General features: G+C 38.3%; 1 protein-coding gene across 1 annotated transcript in view; it reads left to right on the top strand.

Moving 5' to 3' along the window:
• LAMA4 (laminin subunit alpha 4) overlaps nucleotides 1–19,700 on the top strand; it is a 150,817-nt gene extending 131,117 nt beyond the window's left edge. The window contains exons 29-38 of the mRNA XM_030760289.2: nucleotides 245–409; nucleotides 2,247–2,400; nucleotides 7,260–7,447; nucleotides 8,736–8,925; nucleotides 9,666–9,821; nucleotides 11,201–11,360; nucleotides 13,315–13,445; nucleotides 14,502–14,595; nucleotides 15,061–15,180; nucleotides 19,009–19,700. Coding sequence (XP_030616149.2) covers nucleotides 245–409; nucleotides 2,247–2,400; nucleotides 7,260–7,447; nucleotides 8,736–8,925; nucleotides 9,666–9,821; nucleotides 11,201–11,360; nucleotides 13,315–13,445; nucleotides 14,502–14,595; nucleotides 15,061–15,180; nucleotides 19,009–19,154 — 1,504 coding nt within the window. The 3' untranslated portion in view covers nucleotides 19,155–19,700. The remainder of the gene's footprint in view (nucleotides 1–244; nucleotides 410–2,246; nucleotides 2,401–7,259; nucleotides 7,448–8,735; nucleotides 8,926–9,665; nucleotides 9,822–11,200; nucleotides 11,361–13,314; nucleotides 13,446–14,501; nucleotides 14,596–15,060; nucleotides 15,181–19,008) is intronic.
• The last annotated feature ends 374 nt before the right edge of the window (nucleotides 19,701–20,074 follow it).

The following is a 20,074-nucleotide window of genomic DNA, read 5'->3' as shown; positions in this document are numbered from 1 at the left end:
GCCGATGACTAGTCATCTGAACTTGCTTCTATGGGTTTAAATTCTAGTCATAGTTTGGAGAGTCTTTTCTGCATATAGACATAGTCAGCCGTTTTATCCTGAGTCTCACGAAGAGTTTGGCAACTTGTTATCTTGTCATTAACCAGATGTTCCATTTCAATTCCATGAGAAAACCTGCAACCTAGAATGGAACTCGAGGTAAAATGTTAGCTGTGTAGTGCTTAAAGAAGCTTTTTCCTTACAGGTATGAATTGATAGTAGATAAAAGCAGACTTGGGAGTAAGAACCCTACCAAAGGAAAAGTGGAACAGACACAAGCAGATGAAAAGAAGTTCTACTTCGGTGGCTCACCCATCAGTCCCCAGTATGCTAATTTCACTGGCTGTATAAGCAATGCCTACTTTACCAGGTATAATATTTTTATTATTCATAAATCTGCATGATTGATAAAGAAGATTAAGTCGATAATGAAAATATTTATGGTGTTAAAACTTAGAACTATGAAATATCAGAGGCATTAGAGGGTAGTAATTAAAAGCTTGCATGTGCTTGAGAAACTGACACACTTGGGTTTGTGTGTAGGTGTTTTGCCTTTTAATTTCTGTATGACATTGGCTAAGTAAGCCTTCATTTCTTCACCTGCAAATTGCAGATAATAACAGGACCTGCCTGGTAGACTTGTTATGAGGATTAAATGAGATAATGTGCATAAAGCACCTGGCGTACAGCAAACTATAAATATTAAATGCGATTATTTCTGTACTTATTATCAATGGTATAGTACAGAGCAACATACCCAAATCATCCTTAAAGGTCTCAGAAAGTCTTTTTTAATTTAATGCATGACTTCATTTTTGTCATCATTTTTCTTTTATTGAAATTTAGTTGACATACAGTATTATGTTAATTTCAGGTGTACTACATAGTGATTTGACATTTGCATATGTTATGAAATGCTCACCAAGATAAGTCTGCTAACCATCTGTCCCCATACCGTTATTACAGTATTATCGACTGTATCCCTTTTGCTGTTTGTTACACGCCAGGGGCTTATTTATGTTGTAAGAGGGGCTTGTACCTCTTAACCCTCTTCACTGGTTTTGCACCCCCACCTCCCCTTTGGCAGCCACCCATTTGCTGTCTGTATCTATGGCTCTGTTTCTGTTTTGTTGTCTGTTTTGTTTTTTAGATTCCACATATAAGTGAAGTCATGTAGTATCTGTCTTTCTCCATCTGACTTATTTCACTTAACATAATACCCTCTAGATCCATCCATGTCACACATGGCAAGATTTCATTTTTTGTGGCTGAATAATATTCCATATACATATATATACCGCATCTTTATCCATTCATCTATCAGTAGACACTTAGGTTGCTTCCATATTGTGGCTATTGTAAATAATGCTGCAATGAACATAGGGGTACATATATCTTTTCAAATTAGTGTTTTTGTTTTCTTCTGTAAATACCCAGCAATGGAATTGCTGGATCATATGGCAGTTCTATTTTTAATGTTTTGGGGAACCTCCATACTGCCTTGCATAGTGGCTGCACCAATTTATATTGAGGGTTAGCACATCCTCACTAACACTTGTTATATCTTGTCTTTTTTATGACAGGCATTCTGACAGGTGTGAGGTGGTATCTCTTTATAGTTTTGATTTGCATTTCCCCGATGATTAGTGTTGTTGAGCATCTTTTCACATGTCTGTTGGCCATCTGTATGTCTTCTTTGGAGAAATGTCTACTTAGGTCCTCTGCCCCCTTTTTTAATCAAGTTGTTTGTTTTTTTTACCTTGAATTGTATGAGTTCTTTGTGTATTTTGTATATTAACCCTTTATCAGATATATTATTTGCAAATATCTTCTCCCATTCTGTACGCTTCATTTTTGTTTTGTACTTAACAAAGACAGTGAGGGCCCCCTGAGTACGAAAACATGCAAGGAAGGAATTTAATACAGATTAAGTAACACAGATGAGGTCCCCATCATCCAGAGCATGGTGAGGGAAAACATGTTCATCTGTCAGAATGTGCTGGTGCCAGGTACAAAGTTATTGGTTAATTGGTTAAATGATCATTTCAAGGGTTCTCATTAAGGTAGTGGTTGGTGGATAAAGGCCCATCATGTACGTGTGCACACACACACATTTTAATTGCTGAAGTTCTTTGACTGCCATAGTTTCATCATGTAATTCTAAGCAACATTTTTTAAGGTTTTTCTTTCCTCTATTACAAACACAGGTTGGATAGAGATGTGGAGGTCGAAGATTTCCAGCGGTATTCTGAAAAGGTCCATACTTCTCTTTATGAGTGTCCTATTGAGTCTTCGCCATTGTTTCTCCTTCACAAAAAAGGAAAAAATTCCTCAAAGCCTGAAACAAGTCAGAAAAAAAAGGTAAAAGATAATGCCGTGCCAACTTCTTGATTGCCCTTGTATTCCACACACACAATTCTAGACACTGATGCTTTATAGAATTTATTCTTGTTTGCAACTGTGTACATATGAAAGATACAATTCTTGTAGTATCTGATATTGCAGTTTACCAGATTTGTTGTATCTTTTCTTGTTCCCAGAAAAACAGTTTGAATAAGCTTTTACTCATACTTCCAACTACTTTTCATTACAATGGTTAAAATTACTCTGTACTTTATAATATATATTATTTATTGTGCTAATTCTCTAGTATCATTTGCTTTCACATAACTATCTCTGGTTTCTGTCACAGTCATGGAAATTATTAGTTTCTGATCTTACCCTGTTTTCCCCTCCTTTCTTGACCTTCATTTTAACCACTCACACAGTTGACCTGTGGCATCAACTAGGGCAGCTCTTTCATCAAATTCTTGAGTCCTAAATTGCGTTCACTGATGACTATTCTTTCTCGTTCATTTACTCCTAGCATGTACACTATTTGCCTTCATTACAAGTGAAAGTCTAATTCCTTCTCATTCTTTCAATCTAACCCTCCCTACTCCTTCCTGGTCAGATGTTAACAATGCACTCAAGTACCAGTGCTCCCATCCTGGTCCAAGCCATCATCATCTCCCATATGAATTACTGTAATAGCCTCCCAAGAAGACTCCCTGCTTTTACCTTGTTGCCCAATAGTATATTCTCAGCACAACAACCAGATCCTTTTAAACATGCGCTATCATGTTACTCCTGTGCTCAAAGTGGCCCCCCACTTCACTCAGAGTAAATGCTCAAGTTCCTACAATGTCATAAGAGGCCCTATATTTTCCAGGCCTCTTTCCCTCACTCACTCTTCTCCTCCCATTGATCTCCTGGCTATTTCTAAAACAGGCCATGTTCACTCCTGCCTAAGATCCTCACTTGAGCTTTCCTCTTGCCTGGACCACTCTTCCCCCAAATATCTGCATGGACGACTCCTTCGCCTTCTAGGACTGCCCAGCTGTCATCTGCTCAGTGAGCCCTACCTTAACCCCTATTTTATTTTATTTGTTTTTTTTAAATTGAAGTATAGTTGCTATATAATATGTTACAGGTATAAATATAGTGACTCACAATTTTTAAAGGTTATACTCCATGTATAGTTGTTATAAAATATTGGCTGTATTCCCCATGTTGTATAATATATCCATGTAGCCTATTTTATACCTAATAGTTTGTACCTCTTATTTCCCTACCCCTATATTGTCCCTCCGCCTTTTCCTCCCCCTACTGGTAACCACTAGTTTGTTCTGAGTCTGCTTCTTTTTTTGTTATATTCACTAGTTTGTTGTATTTTTTAGATTCCACATATGTGACATCATACAGTATTTGTCTTTCTCTGACTTATTTCACTTCGCATAATGCCTCCAAGTCCATCCATGTTGCTGCAAATGGCAACATTTTGTTCTTTTTTATGGCTGATTAGTATTCCATTGTGTATATATATACCACATCTTTTTGTCTGTTCATCTGTTGATGGCCATTTAGGTTGCTTCCATATCTTGGCAATTGTAAACAATGCTGCTGTGAACATTGGGGTGCGTGTATCTTGTCAAATCAGAGTTTTTGTTTTTTCAGATATATGTCCAGTAGTGGAATTGCTGGGTCATATGGTAGCTCTATTTTTAGTTTTTTGAGATACCTCCATACTATTTTCCACAGTAGCTGCACCAATTTACATCCCCACCAACAGTGTAAGAGGGTTCCTTTTTCTCCACATCCTCACCAATTTGTGTTCTTTTTGATGATAGCGATTCTGACAGGTGTGAGGTGGTATCTCACTGTGGTTTTGATTTGCATTTCCCTGATGATTAGTGATGTTAAGCATCTTTTCATGTGCCTGTTGGCTTTTGGCATCTCCTCTTTGGAAAGGTGTCTATTCAGGTCTTCTTCCTATTTTTTAACTGGGTTGTTTGTTTTTTCAATGTTGATGTATCTTAGCCCTTATTTTATACCCCAGCCCACCTCCTGCCTTCTACCACTACTACTGATCTTTTATCTTTTCCTAGCTGTTCTTTCTTCCATAGCACCTATCACATTTTAATTTATTATAGACTTTATTTATTATGGTTATTATGAGAGGCCTAATAGTTCATAAATGGAAAAGGCACAAATAATATACTCTTTATAGAATGAAAGCAAACACTGAGAAAAACAACGCTGAGATACCAGAAACATCCAGATAAGGAGTGCCTTAATTCTTCCTAGCTTTCCAATTCCTGATTCTTGCCTGTGGTAGGACCCCCACTACACTTTCTTTTCTTGGATTGCGGAAGATACTCCTATATCCTTATAACACATTTCCCTCTTTGTCTTAAGTAGCTCAACCAGTTTGGCTATAATCTGAAACAAAAGAATCTTGCTAAATTGAAATTGGTACCACCAGTTGGATTGCAACTAATAGACCTTCAGAGAAAGAAATTACACTGGTAAAGTCAAGTCTAGCGGGGTTTAGTGGGAATCCACACACACGTACCCATTTGGGGATAGTAAACTGAGTCTCTGTGTTATATGGTAGCAAAGCAATTGATTAAATTATAACTTTTCTTTTTTTATTGTTATTCAGAGCATATATCCACAGAGGATTTAGGGTATTTGGTTGCCATATATAAATTTTATTAATTTTTGCAGCAGACAAGAGACAGGTCCTAGTCCATGTAGTCCCACGGTGAAGCAGAGAAAGGCAAGGCTGGTCAATTGAGACTCATGATCCAACAAGCCCTGCTTTGCTGAGCCCCTGTTGTCTAAGTTACTGTCACTCTCCTCTCACAGCTAAGTGGATACACTGGTTGAGGAAAAGTGAGATCCTCTCCACTGGAATGGAGAGAATGAAGAATGGCCAGAGTTGGGGAAAGTCCCCGACCCCCACCAATCTCTCACCCGCACCCTCCATGCCACGTGCACACCATTTCCAGCTTTGTTCCTCAATGAGACAAAGGTGATCGATCTCCCATCATAAGGCTTGTTACTCCACTGGGGTTGGAATACAGTGTGGAGTCAGGGGAAATTTCCCAAGATACATTAGAGGAAAAGAGTCTCCCCGAAGCTCCACTCCAGCCCGTTCTGCCCACCCGTAGCTTGAAGCTATGGCCGTTATTTATAGGTGAGAGCCTGGGCCAACCAAAAACACATTGGTGACTGGATGTACTTCCTCCATCCAAGAGAGAAGCCTTGCTTCTGTAGCAGTGAATCAGGTTCTGAGTCCTGACAACTATGTGAGGAATGGAAGAAGGGATGGTAGAACCAGGTGGGCTTTTCTTTAGGACAGGTGAGTCTCTGAGCACCACTTCACTTTCTCCAATCTAACCACCACTGAGAGAGTTTCCAGTATCAGGACCCAACTTTAAGAGCCTCTGCCCTGAGAGCAGGGCACTGTCACAGCTGGTCTGCCCTTTAATTCATTCATCTGCCCTCTGCCCACCATACCTGTATTTTGAGGGTAATTCTGGGATTTGCCTGGAACACTGATTTTTTTTGGAGGTCTTATATTTTGCCCATATGAGATTAAGAATTTTATTGTCAGTCTGTTCCAATCTGTATTATTATCTTCTGGAAATTCCACACTGCTTTGTTCGACTAGTAGAAAGCCTCATAGACTTCCAGGACTATTGTGGATTTATTTTCATGTGTATAGTTCTTCTGACATTTCAGTGGGAATTAGGGAGGAGGAAAACTAAATGTGTGCATTCATTCAACAGCCTGAACCAGAAATTGTCTTTTCTCCTCTAATCGTGTGTCTCATCCTGACTCTTACTGTGTTCTCCAATTCTCCCTAGTGCCAGACATTTCCTCTCTCTCCACCCTTGCTTTGTTGCAGGATTTCTTCCCAAGTGGGTCAGATCAGGCCACTCCCTGCTTTTAAAACCTGAGTGTCTCCTCATCACCTAAAACACAAGACCCCATTCTTTACCAAGTCATCTAAGGTCCTTTCTGTCCAGCAACAACCTGTCTTCCAATTTGTTGTTTAAAAGCCTATTCTTCCAAATCAATTTTCAGTCCTTAAAAAACAGGAAGCATGTCTCACTCACCTTTCTATTCCCCACCACACACTGCCCATGGAAGGCACGCAGAAACGTTGATTTCTTTCCCCTTCACTCCTACCTATTAGGTACTCAATAAACATTTGCTTGAATAAATAAGTAGATGAATGCTCAGATTTACTTGCATGTACTTTTGCTTCAGAAATTGACTAAATGACCATTAAATAGTAGTCTATAGTTTCACAATTCTAAATTTTAAAATCAGTAGTGCAATTTTAAGAGCACAAGATAGTTTTTAAAAATTGTTTTATATCCTGTCACATAGGTTTGCTACATATCACCAAAAATATTCTTAAATATTTTGAAGATGTTACTAAGTTGTTAACTTTTTATACAGGATGTGTAAATAATAATATGTGTATTCAAGTGATACTGTTGCATATGATATGAGGATTTTATTGATTTGTCTCAGGGTTATTTTATTGCCAGCTTTTTCATTTTTCATCATTGATTAAGATGTGCATTTAATTTACATCACAGAGCACTTGTCTCTATAGCTTCACTATCACAGACTAGAATTTTGGATTTGTTAACATACTCTGTTGTTGTTTGTTGTTGTTACTGCTGCAGCTACTGCTGGCATTTTCTTATGGTGGTAGAGGAAGGGAGAGAGAGGCCTAGTATTTTATGAGTGGAAAATGCACAGATAATATACCCTTGAATTATTTATCATCATTATTAATGATAAGAAAATCAAAAATGAATTTTTGCTACTAGTATGTCAGTTTTGTCCCTTAAATGATTCGTTGCCTATTCTTATAGGGAGAGAAAAGCAAAGATGCTCCTTCATGGGATCCTGTTGGCCTGAAATTCCTAGAGAGGAATGTTCCAAGAGACTCTCACTGCCACCTTTCCAACAGCCCTAGAGCAATAGAGCACGCCTATCAGTACGGAGGGACAGCCAACAGCCGCCAAGAGTTTGAACACTTAAAAGGAGATTTTGGTGAAAAGTAAAGTAACATACTATCCTTTCAGAAACTTGATGCCATGGCTGGGCTGCATCCTTATTTGCCATATGTCATCCTTTTCCTATAATTTTTCTGTGCCAAATTAATCGTATTCGTTTATCATCAAAACAAATACTAAATAGTACATGATTCATACTGTCCAACAAATAACATTCTCTGTGACTTTCTTCCCAAAAGTAAGGTGCATAAAACAGCATTCTCCTGGGAGTTTGCTGTACTTTATCAAAAAGAAAAGACAATCAAAGAAAGGAAGATGGGGTAAATTTTAAATGACTCATGATTTAACCTTGCTATCACCTTCCCTCCCCCATACAAATTGCTTTCAGATTGTAAATGGGAATGCATCTGAACTGCTGGAAGGTTAATAAGGAAAGACACTGAAAATACAAATGCGCTTGTATCTCTGTTGGCCCTCAAGCTATCTCTAAAGTTCATCACTCTTCCTGGTATTTCACAAATCTCCAGGTTATTTAGTATTATTGAAGACTTCTTTGTAAACTGTTAGCACCCAGATATTCTTATATAGGTCGTATATAGCTCTTTCAGACATTCATACAAGCAGTGCATTCAATAAGAAACTCCTAATGCCTTCTAATTTCCTGTTTTCCTAATGGGCAGAATCAGTATTTTGTATTCTTCAGGAAAAATTTAGAGTTAATCAGACTGGAAATTAGCCTCATAAATGTATCTTACTCTATGGCCTAGAGCTAAATTTCTGAAATTTTTATTTAATTTCTACACATTCTGGTAGCTGTTTTTAGCATGTGATATCCATCGATTAATTTTTACAGGGAGAAAATTGAATCTGTATTTTAGACAGTACACAAATCATATTGTTTCTATGCAAAATTGTATATGCATATTAATTACTACTATTTTGTCCACATGAAGCTTCTTTAACGTAAAGATTTTTACTAAACTAATTGCAACCATACTTTAAAAAGAAGACATGAGATTATCCTTTACTGAAACAACACTTTCTTAAATGTGGGATGTATCCCTGTTGTGTGAGGAAATGGAGAAGGATTTACATTTTTGAACTAGCGGTACTTACCCGATACTCACTAATAATACTAAGAATGTTAGTATTCTAATTTAATCTTTAATAGTATTCTATTCTAATCTTCTAATAATACTAATAATTAGAAGAATGTTGCTTGGGATTAGATCGAATGGCTTTATTCTTCCTTACACTCTGTTGCCTTGGAAAGTTAGAGATCACCCTCAGTCTCCTTTGACAGGTGGTAAGCTTTTTCTTCTCATTTACCAGATCCCAGTTTTCCATTCGTCTGAAAACACGTTCCTCCCATGGGATGATTTTCTATGTCTCGGATCAAGAAGAGAATGACTTCATGGCTCTCTTCTTAGCCCACGGCCGCTTGGTTTTCATGTTTAATGTTGGCCACAAGAAACTGAAGATTAGAAGCCAAGAGAAATACAATGATGGTTTGTGGCATGATGTAAGTTGAAGGCAGAGAATATTATTATCAGCCAATGTCCACCACTGTCAAATGGACTGACACTAATACCCACCAGGGGTTTTTCTAGAAACATCCATTTAAAAATTCTGTTGCTATATGTTCAATTTCAAAGCCTTCATTAACTCATTATAAAAATCTTGAAGCATATTATTTTAAAAGAAATACAGTCTGAGTATAATATTTTTGACAGATCAATTTTTTTTAGTGTAGTTATTTTAAACAAAAGATCAATGGCCAACATAAACCGAAGTTTGGTTTTTAAGGATATTTCACTCGACTGGTTTTTTTTCCACTGCCTATAATGTTCTAAATTTTCAATGATTGCTGAGTGTCTCGTAGACTAAGCTATGGAAGGTACAAAGTGAAGAGTAAATCTGTTAGGACAACAGGATACAACAGGTAGAATAACCTAAATATCAAAGCAATTCAGTGTGTATATACTGGAAAGAGTAAGCAATGTCAGCTGCATTACAATTAATTATAATTAAATTTACAAGAGAAAGCACATGGGCTGCCAGCTGGGCAGAGCCTCAGAGAACTCTGCTAAACATAAGCTGTATTTGGAAATTAAGCCTATAACTTTAAATCAAGCATTAAAGGAAGAGACTCCTAACCTTCAGAGAAAGGACCACTTTTTTAAAGAACTTCTGTGGCATTGCAGTAGCAAAGTTGGGAGGAGAGGCAACCCAGCCTTCTCTATTGTCCTTCTCTCCATCCAGGTGATATTTATTCGGGAAAAGAGCAGCGGCCGACTGATAATTGATGGTCTTCGAGTCTTAGAAGAAAGTCTTCCCCCTACTGGAGCTACCTGGAAAATCAAGGGTCCTATTTATCTGGGAGGTGTGGCTCCTGGAAAGGCTGTGAAAAATGTCCAGGTAAGCCAGACGTGACCAGGTAGAGCCATCGACCTTTAGAGCTGGAAGATCATTTACTCTGGCCCTCATTTTACAATTAGGAAACTGGCAAAAGTAAAGCTGTAGTTTGGCTGGAGATGGGGTACATAAGTGGGTATTGTCCTGAGGTTGTCTGTCCACCCTGTGACATTACAAAGCCCAGAGTGATCTTTTGATTCTAGGGTAGAGGTGAGATGAAAAATGTTTCAGAGATACAAACTATCATGAAAATTTATGTCTCAAGGAGATGCTTATTTGTTCAGCAAGTAACCATACTTTTAATCTTAAAAAAATACCCAAGAAAGAATTCCCTGGCGGTCCAGTGGTTAGGACTCAGTGCTTTCACTGCCATGGCCTGGGTTCAATCCCTGGTTGGGGAGCTAAGATCCTGCAAGCCATGTGGCACAGCCGGAAAAAAAAAAAAAAAAAGCAAGTCATTCCATTATATCAATATATTATTGGATGAAAAAAGCCTTTCAGGCCCTTATGTAAACTATGATCTCATTTTCGTTCCTTATACACACACACATACACACAATTTGTAAATGTGCAAGGAAATGTGGTTACCCCTGGGGAGACGTGAGGATATAGAAAACAACAACAACATTATTTTTGTAATTTAAAAGTTTAAAATATTGGACCTTTAAAAATTATCTAGCAATAAAGGAATGCATCAAAGGACTAAGTTTTTTAACATAAATATAGATTTGACTTTAACACAAAGAATTAATATACTTCTAAGATCTGTTAATATATGTGGATAAAGCAAAAAAGGGAGAAAATGTTCATGTTTAATTAGATTTTAGGTAAGTACCCCCAATTTCATGATAACTTCTTTAAAAGAAAGATTTCCAAAGCAGTGTGAAATCAGTTATCTCAAGTGGCCTGTGTTCCATGTTCTGTAGTATGATAAATGCTCAACCACAAAACAATGAAGACAGTGAAGCAAGCTTTCTGCTGTTTATTTAGCCATGGTAGATTTAACGGTTAAGAACTTTGCTAGCCCTCATCAGCATTAGGTGATCTAGGGCACAGCTGTTCTTCTTGAAGAGAAACAAACGAGGGTATTTCTAATGTTCAATTTGAAAACCACAGCTACAATTTACCTTGTCTTGAAAAACGTAAAAATTTTCGTTACCTTAATTACGGTAGGCTGTCATTATCAAATACAAAATTCCAGCTTCAAAGAGCTAGTTATAAAGCAACTACCTGGAAGACTACTGATCATTCAGATAGCTAAGATAAATAAGGCAAGAAATTACTTGGTTTCTCTCTGGACCCAAATCCCTTCATTTTGTTTCCCTTGGGTACATCTGTGAGTGTTGAGAAAATGGATTTTAAGAAATGTCTTCTTCTCTCAGATAAACTCAGTCTACAGCTTCAGTGGCTGCCTCAGCAATCTCCAGCTCAATGGGGCCTCTATCACCTCTGCTTCTCAGACATTTAGCGTGACTCCTTGTTTTGAAGGCCCAATGGAAACAGGAACATACTTTTCAACAGAAGGAGGATACGTGGTTCTAGGTAACAATGACTTATGTTAAAACGTGAATCATGAAATACTTCATTCCTAGAGGTGGCTAACAGGGATATTGGGCCCAAAGATAAAAACCAGAAAATCTAACTCAGCCCTAGAAAATGGCCTCTTTCCATAAGGACCACCTTTCTCCTCTCCTACCCTCCAAACTAGACACATGGACCGTGCCCATCCCTGTTTGCTTTCCCCAGCCAGTGCTTCTCCACAGCTGCCAAACCTCTGGAGGTAGACCATCTTGGCCCCTTTAGAATTTCCTATGCTGTACCATGGTCTAACCTGTGTTGGCTCTTGGCCACCTCAGTCTCTAGGTCTTTCTCTGCTCCCTCTAAGCATCACCCATTGTTCCTACTAAGGAAAGGTCCACTTCTTCCCCTTGCCAGCAACTCTAGCAGACACTATCCCAAAAACATTTTATTTCTGGATTTTTATTCTCCTCAACTCTTACTCTCTCACTCATTCAACAAAGTTTTTATTGTGTGCCTCTGGTATGACAGTCCCTATGCCAGATGATGGAACATAATAGTTCTAAAAATAAATAAAATCCTGGGACTTCCCTGGCGGTCCAGCGGTTAAGATTTTGCCTTCCAATGCAGGGGGTGTGGGTTCGATCCCTGATCGGGGAGCTAAGATCCCACATGTCTCACGGCCAAAAAACCAAAACATAAAACAGAAGCAATATTGTAACAAATTCAATAAAGACTTAAAAAAAAATAAAAGTAGCATCAATAATTCCAAAAAATAAATAAATAAAATCCTAAACAGACTGCACACAATCACCATCCAATCCATTCCACCAACATTCTATAGAGCAACCATTAGGTGTGAGGAAGGTACCAGGACAGATGCTGGGAAAGAAGATAGGAGAAGGGTATAAAACCACATGTTCCCTGCCCTCAACATCGTCTGAATAAAGACATTACAGTGCAGCCAAGTATTCCTTCTTAAACCGCCCGCATATCCAATAGAATAACCACAGGTAATATATCCTCTCTTTGTCTAACTCATGGTTTTACTTTCCTTTCTCATCCTTTGTCCCTACTAAAACACCTACAGGCACATTTCTCAACCCTTCATTGAATTTCGGTGATAAGAACTCAAAGACTTGGACAGCCTGAAAAGCATAGCAACCTGCACAATTTATGTTCTCAATAAACATTAATTAATAGCAGGAAAAATTAAAAAGTTATCTATGAGGAGACACGTCAAGTGAACATTATTAAGATGCCCAGGTTTGCAATGAGTCTCTTGGAGTGAACACAGCTAGTCTTAAGAAGAATTCATTTTCTTGCATCACTGCAATAACAGCTCCTAACTGCTTTTGCTGCTCTCACTTTGTTTTTCCTCCCAAATGCTCTGCAGCACTGGCACCAGTTACTTTTTTAAGAATTATTTTAAATACAGATCTGATCAAGTCAGCTCCCTTGCTCAATGACTGCAAAGTCAAGTCTGCCTTCCATACTGGAGCACTAGAGCCCTTCCCAGTGTGGCTCCCACCAGCCTTCCCCATTCACCTTGCCTCCGTCTACCCTTACAGGGGACAGTCCAGCCACACTGGCATTCACAGTGCTCTCCAAATGTTCCAGCCTCTGTACTTGTGTTCAGACGACTCACTCTTCCCAGTTTGCTCTTTCCTCCTTCTCACTTTTGAGATATTAAATGGTCCTGCTAGTTGGAATCAATTTCTCCTCACCTGTGCTCACATAGCCATGCTGTGTTTTCAGCAAGCTGTTTCCTCCCCAGGCCCCAGAGCAGGAGTGGTGTGCTAGTTATCTCAGACCCCCACGGAGCTTTCCACAGTGTGTTGGACATGGAAAACAACACTTTCTGCTTACCTATTGAAAAATGCGTCAAACTTTCAAAAACGTAAAAAACCTGCAATCAAACCATGGTTACAAAATTTAGGTTGCTGTTCTTGAGAACTAATAGTATTTCTCTCCATAGATGAGTCTTTCAATATTGGATTGAAGTTTGAGATTGCATTTGAAGTCCGTCCCAGAAGCAGTTCTGGAACCCTTGTTCACGGCCACAGTGTCAATGGGGAGTACCTAAATGTTCACATGAAAAATGGGCAGGTAATGTGTTAAAAATTGTCTTAACAGTCTGTCTCCTCTGATCTTGGATTCTGGATCTGAAGCAGGTTTATTTCACAGAATTATTTCATCAATCTTTCCTAACTGGGGGAAAGAACAAACAACAGGGAAGGTATAACATAAAATTAAAATGCAGGCAATATTTGGATTCAGATTCATACGTTGGGAATTGATTTGATTGGAGCTAAGAGCCACGAAATTGTGGCAAAAATCAATAATTAAAAGGTTTTAACAAAAGAATCGGAAGAGAAATTTTTTACAACAAATGGAAGCAGCAAACATGTTCAACTATCAAAACCAACAAGTACTAAAACATCGCTCTATAATCTATATGCATATATTTTCAACTACTAAAAACAAAAAATTCTGTTATAAACACCACTTTCATCCTTAAATAATGTTACTAAAGAACATTCATGAGAGTACTCAAATAAATATGAAGCATATTTTCAATGATGTCCCTAACTTAATATAACTGATTTTCATTTGAGTTCCTGTATATTCTATTAAACCATATAATAATAAAACAAATCCTTATATGGTGCTTTACTGTGTGTCAGATACCATTCCAGTTGCTTTATATGGATTAACTCATTTAATCCCCCCAACAGCTCCATGAAGTAAGTATTATAGTTATCACCCTTATTTTGCAAATGAGAAAACATGGCGCAGAGTGACATAAGTGGGAGCGCTGGGGTGGGAACCCAGGCAGTCTGGCTCTTAGAGTCCATGCTCTTCATCAGTACCTTAGCCTGCCTTGTATAACACATTTCATCTTTAAAATTAAAGGAATTTATTGTGTTATCTTACTGTTCCTTGCCCCCTCATCTCTCCTGTGTCATTATTTTGTTCTCTCTCTGAGGAACAGTTTAAACTTTCTGTAGCCTACTAAAGAGTGACCCCTTGTGTTCAAATTGCAAAGCTAATCATGTCTGGATGTTAAAAGTTCTCCTTCCCTGTGGTAAATGTAAGAAATTTCATTTTATCACAATGAGGAGAAATGAAATTAAATTCCACAATGTGCCTTGTCTTTTGCAGGTCATAGTGAAAGTCAATAATGGTATCAGAGACTTTTCCACCTTAGTGACACCCAAGCAGAGTCTCTGTGATGGCAGATGGCACAGAATTACAGGTGAGAAAAGCTGAGTGTCCTGGGTTTCCTTAATAAAGTGAGCCTACACACCCACCTGTGGCATGATGGCTTGGCAGAACTTAGACTATAACTTATATGACAGAATAGGTAATAGATGACAGTCTAAAAGTGGCCAAGAGAATCAAATGTTACTGTACTAAAATGTGTATATTGAATCCACATGTGATTTGAAAATACTAATGCTGCCAGAATAGTCTTCGGGAGTTGTTTAAATAATGCATACCTTATGGAGCAAAGAAGTAGCAGAAAGAGTATCCTAACTATTATCCCTTTCAAAGGAAAATGTTATTTTTTGCTTAGACATTGATGTTTTCAGTGATTAGAGGAAAGTGTATGGTTTATTCCAGAATAAATAAAAGCCATTACTGTAATGAATTATTGCCTTTCATGTGAAAATTAATCACTTCAGTGTCACTTATGACCACTCTTTTCTCTGTATTTCAGTTATTAGAGATTCAAATGTGGTTCAGTTGGATGTAGACTCTGAAGTGAACCATGTGGTTGGACCCCTGAATCCAAAACCAGTTGATCAAAGGGAGCCTGTGTTTGTTGGAGGTGTTCCAGGTAAGAGTTATTTTAAAAGGACAAGTTTCCAAATCCAAAAAGACACTAAGTTCTCATAACTGTTATTATACTATTAAGAATTGAGCTATGTATTTTCATAATTCATCTAATAACTCAAAGGATTTTATATACAATATCCTTTCATAGGAAAAAGTGTACTGACAATTATGAAACGTTATCCAAGGATCAAAACAAAGTAACACATAAGAACTACACCACGGCATTCTAACCAGTAGATAACTTCTCTCCCTCTGCTGCATCTGCTTAATGTTTTTCTCTTCACTTTACATACCCTCCTCACATACACACAGTGAAACACACTCTATCTTATCTCTGACACAAAGAAAACTCATACACTATTGCTGCTCTAGGATCTGAGGAAGAACCTTGGAGCACTAAAAGTTTGTGGATAGTTGCTCCTCTTCCACACTAAGAGAGAATACACAGTTCTTCCCGACCAGGACTAGTTTGAAATGTGAAAACAGCTGCAGACCAGAAGTTCCGTTGTTCCTATGTAGTCACATTCCCTGAGAGGTTCCCAGCTGCAGTTCTGTAAACATCATCAGTGACATCACTGCTGTCATCTGCCAAGAATGGTGTATAATCCAGGATGGTGATAGGACACTTATGGACCCTCCACAATTACTTTAAACCTCTGAAGCAGGGACCATGGCCTTATGTTGAAAGTGATTGTTTCACACACTTCATCAACTTGGAAAAATTGAATGATAAAGGTAGCAAGAGGGAAAAATCAAGCTTTTACATCTGGAATTTGGTGGGGATTTTAAGGAAAAACTTAACATGGTTTTACCTTGCATCCTAACTAGACTATTTTAGACTGACCCATGTAAAGGCAAATAATGCTTTAAGAGAGTGAGAAAGATTAAGCATCCAGTCTTGCGTACTCACAAAATAGTAGCAACAAAGCACTCTTCTGCTTTGTAATATGAATTTTTCAAATACCAGTATAGACAATAACAGTAACTCACTGATGAAATATTTGAGACCCTCAAAAAGCAACGCTTCTTCTCCTTTACTCCTGCTGTCCACTCCCATCTCCATTTCTCAGTCCTCCCCTCCTGCTCCAGGCTTTGGTTCTGAAAGAAATACTGGCAGAAACCACATTGCACTTCATGCAGGTACAGTATGGAAGACGTGTCCTATCAGTTCCTCCATTTCTGCACATTGCTTTCTTCCGGGAAATCAAAACGTAGTTTAAAATATTTCACAGGTTCCCAGGGGCCTACAGGATCAAAGTCAGCCTGGCATGCAAGGTCCTGATCATCTGCCCCCCCCCACCCCCGCCTTGCCCCTGCCTCTGGGGCCTCCCCCTACCTGCTGGGACTTGCAGTCCTCTGGATGTTCAATGATGGTCTCTTTGCTCCAGGCCTTTGCACAAGTGCACAAGGCATCAGTTTCTGGAAGATGTCCTTTCTTGCCTCCCCTAGTACATTTTCAAGGAACTTCTCCCACTCTTCCCCCAACTTTACTCCTATTGACCTTGAGGATCCAGCTCAGACTTTTTACACACATGCCCCCCTCCCACTAGAGTGTGCTATGCATACCACCTTTGTGGCACTTATTGCAGAATATTGTTGAAGCTAAATTGTACACTCCTTGCTGCCAGAGAACACGACTTCAACACACAACAAATATGTATTGAGTGTCTATTAAGCACTGTGCTAGGCTCCAGAAGATGAACAAAACAAGCGTGGGCTCATGGAAGTTATGGTATTTGTTCTTTACTTTGCACCCAGAGTGCTTACTATATCAAATATTTGTCTCTCATTCAAACAAATATTTGTCTCTCTGATTTGTGTTTGTTTTCAGAGTCTCATCCCAGCATTACACACTGCCATCATCTCTCACTGTAAGACTTGCTAAGCTCTACAGACTGGGTGGGAAAGATATACCTGAAGCCAAATTCTGCCTGCCTGAGACATGCAATGAATAGCAAATTTTAGCTAATGAGCCAACACACAGGAGCTAGCAAGGCATACTCACCAGCCCACTGCACCACTGCAGCCCTTAATTCCATCTACGAATCATGCCGGCAAGCCTAGAACAGAAGCAATTATAATTTAAGCCGAACATCATTAATCACATAATTTTGAGCTGTTCAAGATTAATTCCAGTAAAATCACATCAGAAACTGGGGCATGAAAAAGAATAACTAAAGGAAATTAGGCATAAACAAAACCCCTATATGCACTGAAATCTCTTAGAATCCCAACCAGCTCTCTTATACAAGGCAGAACCCTGGTAACACATTGTTTCTATCAATAAAAAGTTAATGCATTGAAATTCAATGAACTTTATACCAGAAAATTCAACTTCATTGTATGATCATTTAAAAATCAAAATTAGAAGTTAATTTTTTGAGTTAAGGACGATTCATTCCTGTACTGAAGATCCTGCATTATTCTGTATATAGTCAAGCTTTCAACCTGCGGAATGTTTGCTCTTAAAATCATGTGTTGATTTTATCAATCAATTACTTAGGGTTCTGGGGCACTGTATTGTCACTACTGCAATAAATTGTGTAGTGAATTATGCAGACCATAATTTCTACATGAACTATTTCCTCTAGAATTTGTCCCCCATGAACCAAAGGGTGGTAAGCTTGGGCAGAATCAAAATCCATGTTCTAAAACTAGTGTCCAAAATGAACAGAAGAAATAGATGTTTCTACCCCTTACATTCTTTCCTGTTCATCTTTATTCTGATGATGAAGTACACTGAACAGGCGTGAAGAATATATGTAGTCATACTAATCTAGAGACAAAGGGAATTGATCTCTTAGGCCCCTTCCAAATCTAAGACTTGATAATTATCATTCTAAATATGAAATGTTATTTCCATGATTTATTTTCAATACAAAGCTTCCGCATATTCTTAATCTACATTGCTTGGAAAACTTATTACAGCTGCTTGATGGTATTTAATTTGCTGCCCTTTTTTATCTTCCCTCCTGAGTTACTGATTTCTAAGTGCTTTCCATCTTTTATCTGCTACTGCTCACATAGCTGTTTTGTACATAATAATAAGCTTTCACTAAATGGATTTTAATTTCATGATATTTCTAAGCTCTCTAAATTGCTTTAAATTATATTGCTTCTATCATCTCAACACATTTAATTGTGTCTGTACAATTAATAAGCATCAAGGCTTCTTCTAGATCTCTAATTAAGATAATGGGAGGAAAGTCCCCTGGCATACCCCAGGGCACCTGTACCCACACAAAGACTAGGCTAGTTATCATTATCCTATTTATAGTTCTTCAGCCCTGAGCTCAGAAAAATTAAAATTTAGTTTACTTGAATTCATTATTTTCTCATTATATTTTATGAGCTTGGCAGAAATGTGGAGGATTAAGGATGAAGGGTAATGATACAAATTAAACAAACATTAACCAATTCCAAGAAGAGTTTGGAAGCTAAATTTTCTTTCCTCTGTCTCAGTAAAGCACACAAAATAAGTGAGGCCCAGGTGAAATGAACTCTAAAAAGCATATGTAGATCCCAAAAATTCACTGCTGAGGCTTTACTTGTAAGAGGTAAATTTCAATGGTAAATACACAGCTGAATTATACTCTGAAATTTGATCATGGAAAACATGGCAAAACTTTAAAATTACTACATGTTCATATTACTTCAAAAGCAGATAATATTTCTGAGAAAATGCGTAAATTATTACTATATTCCGTCTTTGACATGTAAATCATCTTGATAATGTGAGCGGTTATGATGTATATTTTTGCCACAAAGTAATATTTGGGCTTGGAACGCCTCAACTGCAGTCTTTGTGTTCATTTCTTTCTTTTTCCAGAGTCTCTACTGACACCACGCTTGGCCCCTGGCAGACCCTTCACAGGCTGCATCCGTCACTTTGTGATTGACGGGCGCCCAGTGAGCTTCAGTAAAGCAGCCCTGGTCAGCGGTGCCGTGAGCATCAACTCCTGTCCAGCAGCCTGACACAGCAGAGCTACTCAAGTACAAAGTTCTTTAGAGCACTGAAAGAAACACAAAGCCAGCCAGGAGGAGTGGCAGTTCTTCCTCTTGGTAGAAGCTTTCATCTAGTTGAGCAGGACTTAAATGAATCATCAGGGACTGGATGTTTATTATTTCTTATTTGGATTCTTACACCTTGGATCCAAAATGCCTGCCATGGATAACAATCAAAGGAGCGTTAAACTTACCTGTATTGTATTACTTCCTGCTGGCGAAATTACTGTTCCTGTGTCTAATAAAATAGAAGGGATTCTAAATAAACACTGGCACACATTTTTAAATCGTGGCTAGATTCTCAGATTCATCTTTCATTTAGGTAAGATAACATTCAACCTATACCAAAATAACTTTGGTATACTTTCTTTATTTGAAAAGATTTACTAATGTACATAAAATCTAAAATTAGATTATAGATTTGCTTTTAGCACTTTTGTTTGGTCTATCAGTATAGCAAGAATATTTTAGTTTCGCTTTTTTTTTTTTTTTTGTGGTACGTGGGCCTCTCACTGTTGTGGCCTCTCCCGTTGCGGAGCACAGGCTCCAGACGCGCAGGCTCAGCGGCCATGGCTCATGGGCCCAGCCGCTCCGCAGCACGTGGGATCTTCCCGGACCGGGGCACGAACCCATGTCCCATGCATCGGCAGGCGGACTCTCAACCACTGCGCCACCAGGGAAGCCCCACATTTTAGTTTTATCAAGGTTTAATAAAGTAAATTTCTAACAAATTATCAGAAAATGGTAATATAATTTGTTTCCAGGAGAGAAAGAAAAGAAAGCCTCAATCGAATAAATGCCTACTTTTTTTCCTTTCTTCCTTAAAAGAAAAAAATTGTGCATGAGGGGAGGTTCTTGTAGGATATTGTTACTGTGTGTTCTGTAGGAAT

This window comes from Delphinapterus leucas, chromosome 12, assembly GCF_059928025.1.
Source record: "Delphinapterus leucas isolate spDelLeu-1000000601 "Yukka" chromosome 12, BTC_Dleu_Yukka2, whole genome shotgun sequence".
Lineage (NCBI taxonomy): Eukaryota > Metazoa > Chordata > Mammalia > Artiodactyla > Monodontidae > Delphinapterus > Delphinapterus leucas.
Note: the sequence above shows the minus strand (reverse complement) of the source record. Positions and strands in the feature narration are given on the sequence as shown.